A 20748-nucleotide genomic window follows, 5' to 3' on the forward strand; every position below is an offset into this window, starting at 1 on the left:
TGCACACATCGGGAAACGCTCTACCGAGACAACTGGTCCGACTTCCAGCAAGGGAGGCTGCTAACTTTCCTGTCCGCGGGCGTGGAAAACTACCATAATGGCTCTTCTTCCCCCCTGGCCACCACGAAGCAAGGGGAATATTACCGCAATGGAAAACTACCATAAAGGAACAGGACCAAGAGGGGTTCTAACATAATTTCGTATACACTCCATGGAACGAGTACAACTGCTTCGCTCTCAGATTAGTGTATATAATACATCGTCAGGTAGCGCTATCAACTCCGTTTCCTAGGTTAACTTAAAAGACCACATACACCACTTCTGACGGTGACTGTGTAGATGCATTCATAAATCAACTCAACAGATCGTGTGAGAGAAGGAAACAAATATTTCCAAATATGTTTTATAGGAAGCAGCATCTTATAACCATGATGTGTAAACAATTATGTTAGAATTATGTTAGGTATCTTCCCTTATGGTAGTTTACCATTAAGGTATTCCCTCCCCCCTGTTCCGTAGAGGCCAGGGAAAAAGCTCCATTATGGTAGTTTTCCATGATGGCACTTTCCCCCCCGTTTCGAAGAGGTCAGGGTGAGAAAGTGAAATTATGGTAGTTTCCCAGTATGGTACTTCCTACATATTCCGAACAAGCCAGGAAAAAGCACAATTATGATAGTTACCCAGTATGGCAATTGTTCCTCTGTTCCGAAGATGCCAGGAGGAAAAGTGCCATTGTGGTAGTTTTTCAGTGTGGTACTTTCCCCCCCAGTTTTGATCGAGCATGGGACGGAAAAAAGTATCATTATGATATTTTTCCATTATGGCACTTTTCCCCTTATTTTGAAGATGCCAGGGGATAAAATGCCATTATGATTATCCCCCCCCCCCAAATTTCGAAGAGGCTAGGAGGAAAAGTGCATTATGGTAGTTTTCCATTGTGGTACTTTTCCACCGGTTTCGAAGAGGCAAGGAGGATAAGTGCATTATGGTAGTTTTCCATTATGGTACTGTTCCGAAGAGGCCATGGGGGGGGGGGGGGGTTGTGGTAGTCCGGCGAAATCGACGCACCTGTCCAGGAACACGAACTTGGAAGGGATCATGTAGGAGGGCAGCGTCTCCCTGAGGCCTGCCCTCAGCTGCTTGCCGGACGGCTCCCCTCCCGGGGCGATCACGTAGGCGACCAGCAGCTGGTCCGAGCCGGGCTCGCCGCGCCCCAGCAAGCAGCAGCTCTTCACCCCGGGCAGCTGCAGGAGGGCCGCCTCCACAGCCTGCGGGCAGACCGAGTCACACGCGGTTCCAGACACGTGGCTTACATTAGCAGCTCTGCTTGGCAGGGTTAATTTCGTGAATGGAACGGAAGTCACGCCGCGCGGTAGTCACGCGGGGCGGAAGTCACGCGGGGCGGAAGTCACGCGGAACGGAAGTCACGCCGAGCGGAAGTCACGCCGAGCGGTAGTCACGCGGGGCGGAAGTCACGCGGGGCGGAAGTCACGCGGGGCGGAAGTCACGCGGGGCGGAAGTCACGCGGAACGGAAGTCACGCCGAGCGGAAGTCACGCCGAGCGGTAGTCACGCGGGGCGGAAGTCACGCGGGGCGGAATTCACGCGGGGCGGAAGTCAAGCGGGGCGGAAGTCACGCCGAGCGGAAGTCACGCCGAGCGGAAGTCACGCCGAGCGGTAGTCACGCGGGGCGGAAGTCACGCGGGGCGGAAGTCACGCGGGGCGGAAGTCACGCGGAGCGGAAGTCACGCGGGGCGGAAGTCACGCCGAGCGGAAGTCACGCCGAGCGGAAGTCACGCGGGGCGGAAGACACGCGGGGCGGAAGACACGCGGGGCGGAAGTCACGCGGGGCGGAAGTCACGCGGGGCGGAAGTCACGCGGGGCGGAAGTCACGCGGAACGGAAGTCACGCCGAGCGGAAGTCACGCGGGGCGGAAGTCACGCGGGGCGGAAGTCACGCGGGGCGGAAGTCAAGCGGGGGGCATTCACGCCGAGCGGAAGTCACGCGGGGCGGAAGTCACGCGGAACGGAAGTCACGCGGGGCGGAAGTCACGCCGAGCGGTAGTCACGCGGGGCGGAAGTCACGCGGGGCGGAAGTCACGCGGGGCGGAAGTCACGCGGGGCGGAAGTCACGCCGAGCGGAAGTCACGCCGAGCGGTAGTCACGCGGGGCGGAAGTCACGCGGGGCGGAAGTCACGCCGAGCGGAAGTCACGCCGAGCGGTAGTCACGCGGGGCGGAAGTCACGCGGGGCGGAAGTCACGCGGGGCGGAAGTCACGCGGGGCGGAAGTCACGCGGGGCGGAAGTCACGCCGAGCGGAAGTCACGCCGAGCGGTAGTTACGCGGGGCGGAAGTCACGCGGGGCGGAAGTCACGTGGGGCGGAAGTCACGCGGGGCGGAAGTCACGCCGAGCGGAAGTCACGCCGAGCGGAAGTCACGCCGAGCGGTAGTCACGCGGGGCGGAAGTCACGCGGGGCGGAAGACATGCCGAGCGGAAGTCACGCGGAACGGAAGTCACGCGGGGCGGAAGTCACGCGGGGCGGAAGTCACGCGGGGCGGAAGTCACGCCGAGCGGTAGTCACGCGGGGCGGAAGTCACGCGGGGCGGAAGTCACGCCGAGCGGTAGTCACGCGGGGCGGAAGTCACGCGGGGCGGAAGTCACGCGGGGCGGAAGTCACGCGGGGCGGAAGTCACGCGGAACGGAAGTCACGCCGAGCGGAAGTCACGCCGAGCGGTAGTCACGCGGGGCGGAAGTCACGCGGGGCGGAAGTCACGCGGGGCGGAAGTCACGCGGGGCGGAAGTCACGCCGAGTGGAAGTCACGCCGAGCGGTAGTCACGCGGGGCGGAAGTCACGCTGGGCGGAAGTCACGCGGGGCGGAAGTCACGCCGAGTGGAAGTCACGCCGAGCGGTAGTCACGCGGGGCGGAAGTCACGCTGGGCGGAAGTCACGCGGGGCGGAAGTCACGCCGAGCGGTAGTCACGCGGGGCGGAAGTCACGCGGGGCGGAAGACATGCCGAGCGGAAGTCACGCGGAACGGAAGTCACGCGGGGCGGAAGTCACGCGGGGCGGAAGTCACGCGGGGCGGAAGTCACGCCGAGCGGTAGTCACGCGGGGCGGAAGTCACGCGGGGCGGAAGTCACGCCGAGCGGTAGTCACGCGGGGCGGAAGTCACGCGGGGAGGAAGTCACGCGGGGCGGAAGTCACGCGGGGCGGAAGTCACGCGGAACGGAAGTCACGCCGAGCGGAAGTCACGCCGAGCGGTAGTCACGCGGGGCGGAAGTCACGCGGGGCGGAAGTCACGCGGGGCGGAAGTCACGCGGGGCGGAAGTCACGCCGAGCGGAAGTCACGCCGAGCGGTAGTCACGCGGGGCGGAAGTCACGCGGGGCGGAAGTCACGCAGGGCGGAAGTCACGCGGGGCGGAAGTCACGCCGAGTGGAAGTCACGCCGAGCGGTAGTCACGCGGGGCGGAAGTCACGCTGGGCGGAAGTCACGCGGGGCGGAAGTCACGCGGGGCGGAAGTCACGCCGAGCGGAAGTCACGCCGAGCAGTAGTCATGCGGGGCGGAAGTCACGCGGGGCGGAAGTCACGCGGGGCGGAAGTCACGCGGGGCGGAAGTCACGCCGAGCGGAAGTCACGCCGAGCGGTAGTCACGCGGGGCGGAAGTCACGCGGAGCGGAAGTCACGCGGGGCGGAAGTCACGCGGGGCGGAAGTCACGCCGAGCGGTAGTCACGCGGGGCGGAAGTCACGCGGGGCGGAAGTCACGCCGAGCTGTAGTCACGCGGGGCGGTAGTCACGCGGGGCGGAAGTCACGCGGGGCGGAAGTCACGCGGGGCGGAAGTCACGCCGAGCGGAAGTCACGCCGAGCGGTAGTCACGCGGGGCGGAAGTCACGCGGGGCGGAAGTCACGCGGGGCGGAAGTCACGCCGAGCGGTAGTCACGCGGGGCGGAAGTCACGCCGAGCGGAAGTCACGCCGAGCGGTAGTCAGGCGGGGCGGAAGTCACGCGGGGCGGATTCACGCCGAGCGGAAGTCACGCCGAGCGGTAGTCACGCGGGGCGGAAGTCACGCGGGGCGGAAGTCACGCGGGGCGGAAGTCACGCCGAGCGGAAGTCACGCCGAGCGGTAGTCACGCGGGGTGGAAGTCACGCCGAGCGGAAGTCACGCCGAGCGGTAGTCACGCGGGGCGGAAGTCACGCCGAGCGGAAGTCACGCCGAGCGGTAGTCACACGGGGCGGAAGTCACGCCGAGCGGAAGTCACGCCGAGCGGTAGTCACGCGGGGCGGAAGTCACGCGGGGCGGATTCACGCCGAGCGGAAGTCACGCCGAGCGGTAGTCACGCGGGGCGGAAGTCACGCGGGGCGGAAGTCACGCGGGGCGGAAGTCACGCCGAGCGGAAGTCACGCCGAGCGGTAGTCACGCGGGGTGGAAGTCACGCCGAGCGGAAGTCACGCCGAGCAGTAGTCACGCGGGGCGGAAGTCACGCCGAGCAGTAGTCACGCGGGGCGGAAGTCACGCCGAGCGGAAGTCACGCCGAGCGGTAGTCACGCGGGGCGGAAGTCACGCCGAGCGGAAGTCACGCCGAGCGGTAGTCACGAGGGGCGGAAGTCACGCGGGGCGGATTCACGCCGAGCGGAAGTCACGCCGAGCGGTAGTCACGCGGGGCGGAAGTCACGCGGGGCGGAAGTCACGCGGGGCGGAAGTCACGCCGAGCGGAAGTCACGCCGAGCGGTAGTCACGCGGGGTGGAAGTCACGCCGAGCGGAAGTCACGCCGAGCAGTAGTCACGCGGGGCGGAAGTCACGCCGAGCGGAAGTCACGCCGAGCGGTAGTCACGCGGGGCGGAAGTCACGCCGAGCGGAAGTCACGCCGAGCGGTAGTCACGCGGGGCGGAAGTCACGCGGGGCGGAAGTCACGCCGAGCGGAAGTCACGCCGAGCGGTAGTCACGCGGGGCGGAAGTCACGCAGGGCGGAAGTCACGCGGGGCGGAAGTCACGCGGGGCGGAAGTCACGCCGAGCGGAAGTCACGCCGAGCGGTAGTCACGCGGGGCGGAAGTCACGCGGGGCGGAAGTCACGCGGGGCGGAAGTCACGCGGGGCGGAAGTCACGCCGAGCGGTAGTCACGCGGGGCGGAAGTCACGCCGAGCGGAAGTCACGCCGAGCGGTAGTCACGCGGGGCGGAAGTCACGCGGGTCGGAAGTCACGCGGTGCGGAAGTCACGCGGGGCGGAAGTCACGCCGAGCGGAAGTCACGCCGAGCGGTAGTCACGCGGGGCGGAAGTCACGCGGGGCGGAAGTCACGCGGGGCGGAAGTCACGCGGGGCGTAAGTCACGCCGAGCGGAAGTCACGCCGAGCGGAAGTCACGCGGAGCGGAAGTCACGCGGAACGGAAATGCGTAATCACGGGGCTGCACTTTCATCTGTAACGGATGGCGCGAATCAAATTTCACAAAGCCAAAGGGAAACTTTATAGTATTAACGGTTTAATGGATTTTAACAAGATTTGTATTTTATTTAAAAAAATACCTTGTCCAAATCCAGGGTTTGGTATTTTTTTTCAAGTGTTCTTCCCTTTATCGGAGCCGCTTCAAAATATGGTTGAAAGTTTCGCTATGCAAATCTAATGATTCGATAGTCGACGTAGCTGCTCCGGAAACGATTTTTAGAGACGGGTGCAGAAAGTACGTGTGATTCGCGTTAATAAATGTAGTTGAAAACACAATTTGCGATTATTTATCACGCTGCGTTAAATTTGGTGCCCGAGTTTCGTAGTATAAGCGTGTTTGCAACATGAGAACAGGTGAATTCTCTTGTTACCGAGGTTAGAAGTTTACACATCTCTGTGAGTACTGAAAGACTCACTCACTCGCATTTTTTGGTAGAGATATGTCCCTATGGCGTACACAGCTCATTTAAGCATACGTCTTCCCATAGTTTGCTTTTTTTAAATTATCGTCTATTTTGGTAACTCCCTCTCATTTTGTCATCAGATCTGTGGTAACTAAACTTACATGTTTCACTAAATATATGAGAATATATATATGTATCTTTTTAGCCATCACGCTAGATGACAGATTAATGGAAATATTTTTTTTCTATTATATGAAATGTCATATAAGTTTATGTATCTCAATAGTAACTGTTCCATAGTTGTATTTATTCGTCAGGTAGTAACTGTATCTATCACAAAACAAATATTCACATGAATTAATCCTGGAATTTCTTAAATTCCACTAATGAATTTATTTATGCTTGTGGGCGCCATTTTCCAACTAATAATCTGAAATAATTTTAACTGTCACAAACGAGTCTGTTTATATGTATTTTCAATCTAATGAAAATTCACTTGAACATCATATCATTGATTCACTACAAAAAATTCAATCTTAGTACTTAAACGATTCGGCCAGCTTAAAACTATAATATTAAATGTAGCTGGAACGAATGAAATAGTAATGCTGAATACCAATGAATCAACAACATTTAACAGTTCAAAAATGTCAAAGTCAATTCTTACATATATAACAAATACATTAGTCATAAAAACAAAACGTATCATCAAATATAAGGAAAAATAGTGACATTTAAAATTACTTCAAGGAGTATAAATGTTATTACACTGGTCTATGCAAATACCTCGACTAGGCTTCAAATTTCAGAGCAATGACCACTGGGTTTTACTTTACAAGTTAGAAACATTTAAGAAAATTTAAGTAGAAAATACACCTAAAATGGTAGCAAAACTATTTCAATCGTCTTTACGGTGTGTGTAAGACTCTCAACTATGTAATATCGTTAGTTCGACAAACATTATCTTTAACATGAAATGAACTACAACGAATTAGTTATCACCATCGGGATTTGACTTTGCAGTATGATCCTAAAATTAGTGAAAGAAAATCTATTACAAATCATATTGTTATCACTGATCGAAAATTCAAGACAAATGATATCAAGCACCCCACATTTTTAGTTATACAGAGTTGCGGTGCATTATTTGGCTGTTGGACAAAAAAACTTAAATTGATATTTCATTTTTTTTTTAATTTTTAGTTCATTTAACAATAAAAGCGAGTTTTTTTTAGTTTTTTTATCTTTATGTTAATTTCAACAACAGATGTCGCCACATGTTGCGTGGAGGTAAAAATTTATTTTTCACGTGGAATGCAGGATGCTCATTCACGATCACACGAGAAGGAGGGCTTTGCTTGACATCAAGGTGAAAGAAGTTCGTCTTGCACGATAGTGATTCTCAGCCGTTTTAAGGCATATTATTTGACTACGTAATGAATACTTTTGTTTGAATTCCACATGATAAAATATTGTAAGTGCTGATTTAGTAACAGATATTCACTAATTCAATGTAACTCTGAATAAAACTGCATGTCCCATTAAGTTAAAACAATTTCATGCAGAGATAGATACCTAAGAAATAACCAGAAGCACTCTTCGAACATCATCAGCAGAAGTCTCCCCATGAATAAACAGGAGCACACTGAGAATACCAACAGAATCGTTGCCACGAATGACCAGAAGAATTAGGAAAAACCATCAAAATATTGGCAGGAATAATCAGGAGCACACGGAGAAAACCAACGCACATTTTCCTAAATCAGGTTCAGTAAATCAAATTAAAAATATTTAAAAAATTATAAAATTAAATAAATACAAAAATAATAACGAAATAAATGATTACAAAAATAAAATAAAAATTGCTTCTGCCAGCTTGTGAACTTCTGCTTTGTTCCCCAAGGATAGAATATTCGCACAAGCCAGATATTTTTGTAATCTTTTAATTTTTTTTTGTAATTTTTTTAAAATTTATTATTTTTACATTTTTTAAAAAATTTTTTTATTTTATTGCGATTTACTGATAGTGATCTAGGAAAATGTGCATTACTTTTCTCCGTGTGCTATTGATAGAGACCTGCAAAATTCGCGGATTCATTGACCTCTAGGATAGACTCCACAGTCCTTTAAATACTCGCGGAAATGACACCTGTTCATTGGCTACTGACGCGTGAGATGCCTCAACTAGGCTGTCCGTAATTCGGCACTTTCTTGGTTTGGTGTTTCCCACTGGCTCACAGTTCCCCGGATAAAATGTGGGCCAATCTGCAGAAGCGGTACGAAGGTATAGTTGTTTTGATGCTAGCCTATCGCGAAATGAATCCGCGAATTTTGCATGTCTCTAGCTACTGATGATTCCTGCCAAATATTTTGATGATTTTTTTACCGTGCGCTCCTGGTTATTCCTGGCCGAGACTTCCAATTTGACGACGCCGTGTAACTGACCACCTTTCTTGAAATGTCATGGGATAGTTTGAAGGAGGCGGTGTGTTCGCCGACCTGCAGCTCGACGCTGTAACCCCGGATCCTGACGACGGAGTCGCAGCGGCCGCACACCTGCAGCTCGCCGTCGGCCGAGAGGCTGCCCCAGTCGCCGGTGCGGTACAGCCTCTCCCCTACAGGCGGGGGCCCGCGCACGAACCTCCGCGCCGTCAGCTCCGGCAGGTTCAGGTAGCCAGTAGCCAGGCCGGGTCCACCGACGAACACCTGCAACACGTTCCGCTCGAGTCTCTCGGTCCTCCTTTCTCTCAACACACGTGTAACTCAGTGTATACGTGGTAGGTTGCAGTGGCGCAGCTAAGGCGACTGGCGCCCCAGGCTAGACATGAAAATGGCGCCCCCTCTTGGATTAAAACAGAGGGGGGTGAGCGTTCAGTAACCGCGAAACCGTCGCCGCGGCGCTACCCCCCTCCCCCCTGCCACCCGCTTGCTACGCCACTGGTAGGTTGAGCCGAGGCTGGCTCAAACTTGATTGAGGGTGCTGCATTGATATTTTTACTAGATTGTTAATTTTTTGTGTTTTTGTTATAGTTGACCCGTAACGAGTGTTCAACCCCACTACGCAGGGGTACAGCTTCGTAAGGATCAATGTCAGCTCGAGAATGAGATGAGATATTCGTTTGTGAGAATATTCCTGTTAATAAATATTGTTGTATTTACGAATTCTACTGGGCACCTAATTTTCTGACACACTCGCATCCGTTCTTTCCTGCCTCGTTAGGGTTTCCTGTTCCTTTAGTGATACCCGTGACACATGTACGTGAAAACAACTGTATCACTCTTCAAATCAGGGGCGCAACAACAGGGGGGGGCAAGGGTATTTTGCCAACACCCTTCCCCCTCTGAAACCTTGAAGTGGGGACAAACGGGGGAAAAGAAAGTGCTGTGTAATCAATTTTTAGATGATAAAACTGCTTAAATAGCACCATTTTCCACCTTGAAATACAAATTTTCCCGGGGGAGTGTACAAAAAAAAAGTCAATTTATTGAAAATTTTTGATACAATTTTACATGGTTCAATAAAAATGTATGCTTGAATGAAACCATCAATTAGATTATAAAATTTTGGCGCCAATTTTCGTATTACCTCCCAAATTTTTTTTTTTTTAAATACCTACAGGCTGCGTATTGTTACGATTTACAGGGTTCGTAAAGGATAGCCCTTTTATATATTTTTATCACACAGTTTTATTGATGGCCACTACATATGTCACTTACAAATAATATTCTGAAATGGCAAATAATCAATTGCAATTAAAAATGTTGTTACTTCCCCTAGTCACTCGGTTCTTACACACCAGACACCTCGCTGGGCCGCACCTCTGGCGCAACTCTCGCCGCAGCACCCCTCGTGGGTCTCCGCCGCGGGACTCCGTCGCCGCACTCCACCGCCGCCAACGCACTTGCCTTCGCTGAGATCCCACTCGACGCCTCGCTCGGAACTTCGCTCGGAACTCCGCCGCGCCCGCGACACTATCGCCCGGAACTGAACTCTTCGCCCTGCAACCTTCGTCCAGGGACTTCGCCGCTCTATCGCCCGGAAACTCCGCCGCGGGAACTCCCGACTCCACTGAACTCCTGCCCTGGAACCTTCGTCCAAAGACAGGTGCAGCGCTAGCTGGCTGACAGGTGGCCACTGCAACATGAGACATGGTGTGCGCACCTGGGTCGCCGTTTTCCCCCTTCTTCCCACCGCTGCCCGCCCGGCGCTGATAGTTTGACATCCGAAACCTGACAGCTGCGGAGTTACGCGAGCCGCCGACACGTGTTTCGAGAGATTTCTGCCGTCGGGACGGCTCGGAATGACGCGACAGACCCCAGCCGCGCTAGCGAGTTATAGATATAAAACGAGGACGCCGGCCTCAAGAGTGGAAGTTCGGTGAACTCGGGAGTTTTCCCGTGGCGGAGTTTCTGAGCGATAGAGCGGCGAAGTCCCTGGACGAAGGTTACAGGGCGAAGAGTTCAGTTCCGGGCGATAGTGTCGCGGGTGCGGCGGAGTTCCAAGAGAGGGGTCAAATGGGATCTCGGCGAAGGGGAAGTATGACGGTGGCGGTGGAGTGCGGTGACGGAGGAGGACCACGAGGGGTGCTGCGGCGAGAGTTGCGCCAGAGGTGCGGCCCAGCGAGGTGTGCGGTGTGTAAAAATGAGTGACTGAGGAAGCAACATTTTTAAGTACAATTGATTAATAGGCATTTTTAGATTATTTGCTAGTAATGTAAATAGTGGCAATAAATAAAACTGTGTGTGTAATAAAATCTTTAATTGGGCTATCCTTTACGAACCCTGTACATCGTAACAATTTTTGGTGTCAGAAGTGGGATAGCCTTAATTAAATAATTAGCAAATAGTTAATAGTTAATAAAAAAATTAAATTAGAGTTTAGATTGTCGGTATTAAAATTAGTGTGAGGAACCATAGTTAGTTTTGAGTGTTAGTGTTTAGTAGGGGTTTAGGTTAGCTCATAGGGGAAATTACAGTGGTGTTAGTCGTGTTGTGTATGTGGACAAGAAAGATGTCTGCCGACGACCTCAAGAATGTCATGGCATTCTTGGTCGAAATGAAGAATGAAATGAAGAGTAACAAGGAGAACTTAAGAGTAGCCAGGAAGAAATGTAGAATAAAATTGATAACTGCCAGGAGGAGATGAAGAATAATAAGGAGAAAATGGAGAATAGGCTGGACGAGATGAAGAGTAGCCAGGACGAAATGAAGAATAAAATTGATAATGGCCAGGAAGAAATGAAGAATGAAATGAAGAGTAATAGGGAAGAAATGAAGAGTAACCAGGAGAAAATGGAGAATAACCAAGAGAAAATGGAATATAACCAGGAGAAAATGGAGAATAAAATATATAACTGCCAGGAGGAGATGAATGCTATGAAGGCAGAGATATAGGACATCAAGAAAAACTAAGAAGAGATGCGAAACTAAATAGTTGCTGCACAAGAAGAAATGAAAAAGAAAATCGATGAAACCAGCATCCAGTTGGAAGGAAAAGTACAGTGCTAGGAGCAACATGTAGCAGAACATGAAGAACTAGTAGTGCAACAGTTGGCCCAACTCGAACACACCACAGAACAGCGAATGGCGTAGCAGTTATTTAAAATCGAGCAGGCCACTGAAAAGCGAGTATCAGTGGTAACCGAAGAGTGGCGTCGGATGCTCAAAGAAGCTACATCTGCTACGAAACGGAGTAGTTATGTTGGAGACATGAAGTCGAAGGCGCCAATGGTCTCCCGAAATTCAAGCCACTCACTTTTGATGGCCAGTCGTCGAAAGGCTGTCTAAATGTGACAGTTTGAGGCAGCTACTGAAGTAAATGGGTGGGACGATGAAGAAAAGGCTATGGCACTCGTCTTGGCCCGGCGAGGATCTCCACTAGAGCTGCTGCAGACCATACCAGTTACAAACCATAAATAATATGGGGTATTAGTAGAGGCCCTTGAGTTGAAGTATGGCAACCGACACATGGGGGAGGTGTACAGAACAGCCCTGAAGACACGTCAACAGAGATTTTCGGAAACCCTCCAAGAGTTCGAAGCCGACATCGAGCGACTCGTGCACCTCGCCTACCCAGAAGCACCATCAGAGTTCCGCCAGCAGCTAGCCACTAGTGTTTTAATAGATGGGCTCAGAGATGTGGAGGTTCAGCAAACTCTTCGTTTGGCCCGACACAAGAAGAGCTGCGAGGCCTTGGTTCATGCCCTGGAAATCGAGGCAGCACGTTGCACCTCAAGAAGCATCAGGACAAGGAGAGCTGGACTGGAGCCCTTCAATGCAGCAAATGCTAGAAACACCACTAATGAAGTATATATTCTAAGGGCATTGAAAAAGCTGCTAAATGATACTCCAGGTAACCAGATCAAAAGAGCAGGAGGACGCCCGCGGTGCTTCATCTGTAATGAACTAAGACACATCAAGTGAGACTGTCCGACACGCATGAAGACAACACAACATAAAGAAAAACAAGATCAACAGGGAAACGAGCAATAGCTGGTATGAAGGGGTGCATGCCAGCTCTACAGGAAATGGTAGCCCGTAGGGTTTTTCCTGTATCCGTATTTCGTAGAGGTTATGACAGTTTGTTGCTCAATGGATGGATCAATGGCAGACAGTGTTTACTTACTGTTGACACAGGGGCATCGGCATCTATTATTCGCACATACATTGTAAATAGAGAAAAACTGAAGAGAACACCCATTCCATACAGACTTGAAACAGCATCCGGCGACACCTCACATGTGCATGGACAGATGGATCAGGAGTTAAGGATTGTAACTTGGACATTATCACAGACCTTTCTTGTTTCTGATATCACCGATGAGGTAATATTAGGAGTAGACATCATGAATCGATACGGATTCGTTATTGACATGGAAGGACAGGTACTGCTGTTACAACACACCTGCAGCGACGTGCGGGCCGGCCTTGTTGCGGCAACAACAGCGTCAGCGCAACAGCGGCGTCAGCGCGAAATACTGGGACAGCGCTTCGGAACGAGGCTGGCCACCGTTGCGGAAAGCGAACGGAGTCGAGAGGGGGTAGGAACGAGGACTGTCGACGATGCCGCGGACCCAAGGTCTCAAATACGGCAGCCACGCCCAGTGGGGGTGCCTGTGCCGAGACGGAACCCGGTGCACGTCGCGTGTCTCTCGCCGCTGCTTCCCGCCTCGCCGAGAGGTCTGCCGCGAGCGCGAGACAAGAGAGCGGAGGTAACAGACTTACAGGTGTGATAGCGAGGCACGTAGATTGACTTAAGTATATTTTATAGATTTAACTCAATGGGTTATGGCATTGACAATTGTAATAGTTAGTAGTAAATTGAAGTGGGAATGAAGTTAATGTCGATACCTTATTTTATAACCCCTTTTCCCTTGAAGCCCCATTTAAGAGAGAAGGTAATATAGCTTTCCTTAGGAGAGAACTCGTCATAACACTGCGTATTAAAGATGAACAGGTGGCTTTGTTTACTCTCGAACAATTAGAGGTTCCTGTTAATGCAAGTGGTAGTTAGCGAAACTGTTTCAATTCCAGCAAATCATGAGAAGATAATAGCAGCTAGGATTATGGGAGACCCTAGGGGCAACATGAGCTACCTGATAGAGCCATATATGAAGTTAGGATTGAAGACACTCCTGCTCGCTCGAAGCATTGCAAGATGCGGCAAGGTTGTACCAGTCAGGGTGGCCAACCTCGACTCTCAAACAAAGGTCCTTAAACCAGGGGACCCAATAGCTAGCTGCGAACCAGTCTCTTGGGTAGGCCAATGCGAGCCTTCCTCGCCTGTTAGATATGATGCGCAAACACTGAACCCGAATCTAGAGCAACTACTAAGGCGATGCCAAAATAATCTCACAGATGGGGAAATAGAAGAAGTAGCAGCTTTTCTGGTAAACAACCAGGATGTATTTTCCTCAGGGGATACTGACCTTGGGAGAACAAGCCTGGTCTATCGCATCAACACAGGTGATGCAGAGCTGATCCGACAGGCACCACGATGGCTGCCTCTAGCAAAACAGGAAGAGGCTGAGAAGTTGATCGCAGGTATGATGGAAGGTGGTGTAATAGAACTATCAGCAAGTCCTTGGGTTTCCCCAGTTGTTTTAGTGGCGAAGAAGGATGGCCAACTGAGGTTTTGTGTGGACTACCGGAAGCTGAATGACATCACCAAAAAGGACAGCTACCCCCTCCCACGTATCGATGACACACTTGATACACTCTCTGGCACCAGATGGTTCTCTACATTGGACCTGAAGAGTGGTTACTGGCAAGTGGAGCTATACCCAGAGGATAAGGAGAAGACTGTTTTTACAACAGGTAGTGGTCTGTTCCAGTTCACTGTGTTACCATTCGGGTTATGTAATGCTACTGCAACTTTTGAGAGATTGATAGAGCTTGTCCTGCATGGCTTGACTTGGAAAATATGCCTAGTATATCTGGACGACATTATTGTAGTATGTAATAGAGTGAAGGAACATTTGCAAAATCTCCCGGATGTTTTCGACAGGCTTCGCCATGCCCAACTAAAGTTAAGTCCTAAGAAGTGCTTCTTGTTCCAGCATGAGGTAACATTATTTGGGCATATCGTATCGCAGGATGGAGTGCGAACAGATCCTGAGAAGATCCGTTCAGTTATGAAGTGGCTTCAACCTAAGAACAAGCATGATGTATGAAGTTTTCTGGGACTCTGTACTTAATACAGATGGTTTGTGCACGGGTTCTCGACAATCATAAAACCACTGCATCAGCTGACCGAGGACAAGAGACAATTTATCTGGACCTCAGCATGCGAGATGGCATTTCAAGACCTCAAGAAATCCCTGTGATCTAGCCCCATACTTGCCTACCCCCATCTACATGGAGAACATATCCTCAACACAGATGCAAGTGGAGATGGTTTGGGCGCTGTCCTGTCCCAGGTTCAGGATGGAAATGAACGAGTAATAGCATACTACAGCAAAGTTTTGTCTAAGTGTGAACGCAACTATTGTGTCACAAGACGAGAACTCTTGGCTGTACTAAAGTCTTTGCAACATTTCCACAAATATTTGTATGGGAAAAAAATTTCTTTTACGCACTGACAATGAAGTGGCTACTACAGTTCAAGAATCCAGAGGGACAACTTGCTAGCTGGATTGAACAGATACAGCAATATGATTGTCGGATACAACACAGGAAAGGCCGAATTCACAGCAATGCCGATGCCCTCTCCCGAAGGCCTTGCAAGGTAGACTGTAACCATTTCAACAGGGCAAAGAAAAATGAGGGGATCAAAGATATTCGGCGAACAACGATAACTAACGGGGAATAAAAATGGGATAGTGCCAGCTTGAAGGCAGCGCAGCGGCAAGATCCTGACCTGGCACCTGTCATAAGCTGGTTAGGGAGTGGTGTTGGACATCCAAAATGGCATGAAATCTCCAGTGACCGAGGCTGGTGAAAGCTTACTGGGTACAGTGGGATTCCTTGAGAATTGTGGATGGGCTACTAATGAGGGCATGGGAGAGTACGAATGGAAAAGTAGTTTCCATGCAACTACTCCTTCCAAAGAGTCTAGTGGCAGAGGTGTTGAAGGAAATGCATGATGGTACCTCTGGTGGTCATCTAGGGGTAAACAAAACTCTAGCCAAGACCCGTCAATGCTTCTATTGGTTGAGATGTCACCAGGATGTGGAGGCTAAAAAGGGGCCATAACACCAGAGTCATGGGAAAATGAGTGCATACGATAGAGGGGCCCCCTTTGAGAGGAGAGCCATCGACATCACTGGACCATTTCCCAAGACTAAAGATGGTAATCGGTATATTCTGGTAGCAATGGATTACTTCAGCAAGTGGCCAGAGGCTTATGCACTTCCTAATCAAGAAGCCTCCCCTGTTTCAGATGCAATAGTCAACAACTTCATTTGCAGATTTGGGGGTACCAATGGAGCTTCACTCAGACCAAGGCCGCAATTTCGAGTCGACAATATTTCAGGAGGTGTGTCGGTTACTGGGAATAAATAAAACCAGGACTACATCCCTACATCCTCAGTCCGATAGCATGGTGGAGAGGTTCAACAGAACTCTGGAGGAACACCTTGCCAAAGTTGTGGCCGAGCATCAACAGGATTGGGATCAACACATACAGTTGTTCCTAATGGCATATAGATCTTCCACCCATGACTCCACTGGGCAGACCCCTACGAGTATTGTGTTTGGACAGGAGTTGAGGCTGCCCTGTGATGTCAAGTTCGGTCGTCCGCGCAAGGAGCCGACCAGCACCACTGAATATGTAAATCATCTAGAGGAGCGAATGTCACTTGTACACGAGGAGGCCTGCAGGAATCTTCGATTAGCGACGAAACGAAGACTAGGTATGACCTGAAACCCAATTCATCCGGATTCCAGAAGGGTGATTTAGTGTGGTTGTATAACCCGCAACGAAGAAAAGGAAGGTGCTCGAAACTTCAAGCATCATTGGAAGGCCCCTATGAGGTCTTAAAGCGCCTAAATGATGTGGTTTACAGGATCCAGAGAGAAAAGAGGGGACGTATAAAGTGGTAAATTTGGACCACTTGAGGGAATATGCTGGAAGAGATGCGTTACCTGTTCGGGACGAACAGGTTAAAGGAGGGGGCAATGTTAGGAATGTCAGCAGAGCTGCGGTGCACAGGTGCAGCGTTAGCTGGCTGACAGGTGGCCACTGCAACATGAGACATGCTGCGCACACTGGGTCGCTGTTCCCCCCCCCCCCCCCTTCCCACTGCTCCCCGCGCGGCACTGATAGATTGACATCCGAAACCTGACTGCAGCAGAGTAACGCGAGCTGCTGACATGTGTTTCGAGAGATTTCTTCTGTCGGGTTGGCGCGAATGACGCGACAGGGCCCAGCCGCGCTCGCGAGTTCTAGAAATGACGTTTGTGATATATAAAACGAGGACGCTGGCCTCAGAGTCAGAGTTAAGTGAAGTCGGGAGTTTTCCCGCGGCGGAGTTTCCGGGCGATAGAGCGGCGAAGTCTCTGGACGAAGGTTAGAGGGTGAAGAGTTCAGTTACCGGGAGATAGTGTCGCGGAGTTCCGAGCGAGGCGTCGAGTGGGATCTCGGCGAAGGGGAAGTGCGACGGTGGCAGCGGAGTGCGGAGATGGAGTCCTGCGACGGAGGACCATGAGGGGTCTGCCACATGGGTCCGCCATCTTCCTGTGATAATATAGTTGCACTGATGTGAAGGAGTGTAAAGGAGTGTAAAGCAGTGCAGGCTGACCTCTCCCGTGGCGCCGGCGGGCAGGGGCCGCATGTCGCCATCCAGCACGAGCAGCCGCACGCCGGGCAGGGGGCGGCCCGCCGGACAGGACGGCCCCCGGGAGGCGGCCAGGTCGGCGGCGGCCACGTCGTGCGCCTCGGAGACGCTGTACAGGTTGAGCAGCCGGCAGGCGCGGGGCAGGGTCGCCAGCGCGTGGTCCCTCAGCGCCGCGGTCACCACCTCCCCGCACAGCCACACCTGTCTGGGGCGGCCCCAGGTCAACACGCGCGTGCTCATTACAAGGTATGTATGGCTGAGGCCGCAGATCAGAACAAATATACGCAAGCATGCGAGCGCTCAATTATACTATTGCGTAAGTACGCAAGTGTGCAAGTACGCAAGTACACAAGTTCACAAGTACGCTAGTACGCAAGTACACAAGTACACAAATACGCAAGTACGCAAGTATGCAACAAAGATGTAAGTGTGAAAGTATGCAAGTATGCAAGTATTCAAGTGTGCAAGTATTCAAGTGTGCAAGTGTGCAAGTATGCAAGCGTGCAAGTATGCTGGGCCATTTATACCTCTCCTCTACCGGTTCCCCCACCTCGTAACCAACTATTCCCCTCACGCTATCTAAATTTTCGTAACGCTCAAAAATTGTAGCACCTTCAGTCAAAGAAGTTTCACTTCAAAAAATTAAAGAATCACAACTTTAACCTGTAAGCAGATCAGCACGTCCACTTTATGATTGAACTAGCTGCCCGACCCGGCTTCGCACGGCTATACTAATGGGAAAAAATTAAGCCACATCTCCCATTTACAGTAATGGTAAATAAAAAAAAATTCAGTGAAAATTTATTACAATGCTGTATAATGTACCAGAGAGAAAATGAATAGCACCGATGGTTTCCCGACTCGTGCACGCAAACTACAACTGATGTACCCATACTTCGCTACGGCAGTCTACAGGCAGATCACTCTTGCGCCGCTCATTATACATGCCCCTCCTTGTGGGTACGCCACTGCCGCGCGATGCCCGTTGCCATGGAGACGCAGAAGGCATGAACAATGCAAAATCCTGTTCTCATGAAGAAAAAGTACCCACTGTTGCCTGGTTCTAACCACCCATGGGATCTAATTTTCGGAAAATGTCATCCTGCATAATGAATAGTTTACTACTACTCTGAATATGACTCTAACTAGAGTGTATGTATAATGGTTTTACTGTAGATAATAATAAACCACATTGATGAACACTCTAAGTATTTACTCTTTAGTATGGCCACTCTGTAGAGTGGAAACTTGTGCCAGAAATTAGGCTTTTCGTCACCTTTTTTTAATTTTTCTATAATTTTAAATTTTTTGGGGAATTCTTATTTTTTAATTTATCTGGTTGTTAAGGGGGTGATTTACTTTTTGTTAGGCCGGTGTACGCCACGTGTTTAAACTTTGTGCCAGTGGACCGAAGCCCCTTTCTCAGGGGGCCAATCTGATATTTTGCTATCTAATGTGGACGTGGGCAGCCTGGTTGATTTTCTCTCGCCTGTGGTCACGTCCCGAGTTGGTAATATTAATTCTCTTCATGACCAAAATTGCATAGAGCAGCTTCTGGGCTGCAAGCTGCTACTTCTGAGAGGCCTGCTGAGAATAGCAAGTCTCGTCATGAATGGGGTTCCGGTGGACCTGTGTTCCCAGCGGAGTGGCGTTTTCTGCCCATCCTTCCCCCCCCCCTCCCCTTTAGTTTTGAGAAATCAAGGCAGGAGCGATGACCTGACGTGAACTTAGCCAAGACGATGGCCTAATTCAAGGACTTTCTCCCTGGTCCGACAGAGACGTCCACGACATCTAGCGGCGAAAAAAGTAACCGCGGGCCTGGTCGCCAGCGTGCAGAGCTCACCCTCGTGACACCTAGTGGCAAGTCAGCTCACCGCCTCATGTAGTTCCCATTTACGCCGCTAGAGAGCAGCGCCGCGGTGCCATAAGGCACTATGCTTTCTTCTCGCGGCCTGTAGAAGTCAATTCTTTGTAGCTTCCGGTTACCGCCGGTGGAGAGCGCGCAGGTCGTGTTGTTGTCACGCCCGCCTCGGGCACCTCCGCATGTTTTCGGCTTAGAACCGAACCTTCCCCCTCCTCCCTAGGGCTTTAGCGCCCGTTTTAATTAGAAGCCTTGTCCGCCATAGCGGGCACTCAGTACTCTGACCTCGGCTGCTGACCATGTCTTCTCGGCGTCCTCTGCGCTAAGAGGCTTTTCGCGGGAACGGCGATTTTCGGTTGCATAAAAGATGTAGTCAGTTCCTTAAGGGATGTGATCCCATTTGTACAGTAGCCAGGCAGATGTAGTTTTTATAAAAAGTCATGTGTAGTTAAATTTTTTATTTTTTTTATTCTTTAAAATTTTTGGTTTCCTAACGCGCATCCGCGATTTCTCGGTGCGCGTCATCCTGATGTCGGCGCGAGACACCTCGGAAGCCCTGTTTCCACACCCTGTTTGGTGAGTAATCTGGCCTTTTGTTTTTTCCCCAAATTACCGTTTGTTGGCCTTTCGCGCCGACTGTGTATGACTGTCTGGACGCAGGTCTAATTTGTTTTGAATTTGGCTTGTGTTTCAGACAGGGTCAAAGTTTCCGGGGAGAGAAATTGCTCCCCGCATGATCTTCGGGACCTCCAGCTGATTTCCCCCTTTAGAAGAGTTTTCCTCTCGGTCTGACGTCATCCTGGGAAGACCCGGGTGATATAGGCTATATATATATATATATATATATATATAAATTCCACTTGCATAGACGGAACTAAATTTCATTAAAAGATACCAGCGAGCAGTGCTTTAAGAACGTAATCCTCAAGAAAACGTAAAATCAAGGAAACTCATATATATATATATATATATATATATATATATATATATATATATGTAATCGTTGGGAGAATCGAATTTCGGTCCAAGTTTTAAATTTTTGTTTATGTAATAATTTGTTTGTTAAGGTGTAATATGTATTGTTTGAAATAATGTTGGGGCACCCCCTTAACTTTGTTAATTACTAAGATCTTTATTATCATGTCGAAATAATGCTAAAACTAAACCTCTTAATAATAAACCAGGAAAACCTATAGAACAAATTATTTATATGGTGTATTTATTTATCATATACCTTCTTCTACATACGATCCACGAACTCCCAAGTTACTAGTGTGCAGGGAGTGTAAATTTTGTCTTGTTCACCGCCTCGTGTCCCCTCTGGTAATTAACTGTAATTTTCTTAATATTTTGCCCAGAAGTTTCCAAGGTGTTTTTAATTAATTAAAAATAATATAAGTTTTTGGGCACGAGGGGCGTTACAAACTCTTTGATTATTTTTAATTGTTTCTGGGCGCCACTCTTATGTAAAACTTAACTTCGTTATCAAGATAGGATAAGTGTCGTGTAATACATAAGAGAACAAAAATAATATAACACTTCAGATCTAGGATTGGTACAAGAGTGACAACATGTAGTTTAGGGTCATTAAACAAAAACATATACACTGTGAAGTAATGATAGAATGAAAATAGAACAAAACAAATAATCTTTAATGAGACAAATATATATATATATATATAATTATTGGCTTGACCAGTTGTATACTCTTATGTTTTCAAATAGACCGGAGATATGTTGCACTCATGACAAATACAACAAAAGTT

At 50.1% G+C, this 20748-nt stretch overlaps 1 protein-coding gene across 1 annotated transcript in view; it reads right to left on the reverse strand.

Moving 5' to 3' along the window:
* The window catches only part of LOC134540730 (uncharacterized), a 114269-nt gene that overhangs the window by 69567 nt on the left and 23954 nt on the right, over positions 1-20748 (reverse strand). The window contains exons 6-8 of the mRNA XM_063383626.1: positions 17086-17326; positions 8345-8551; positions 1069-1268 (exon numbers count right to left, since the gene is read on the reverse strand). Of these exons, the coding sequence (XP_063239696.1) occupies positions 1069-1268; positions 8345-8551; positions 17086-17326 (648 nt within the window). The remainder of the gene's footprint in view (positions 1-1068; positions 1269-8344; positions 8552-17085; positions 17327-20748) is intronic.

Source organism: Bacillus rossius, chromosome 17, assembly GCF_032445375.1.
Source record: "Bacillus rossius redtenbacheri isolate Brsri chromosome 17, Brsri_v3, whole genome shotgun sequence".
NCBI classification, from domain to species: Eukaryota; Metazoa; Arthropoda; class Insecta; order Phasmatodea; family Bacillidae; genus Bacillus; species Bacillus rossius.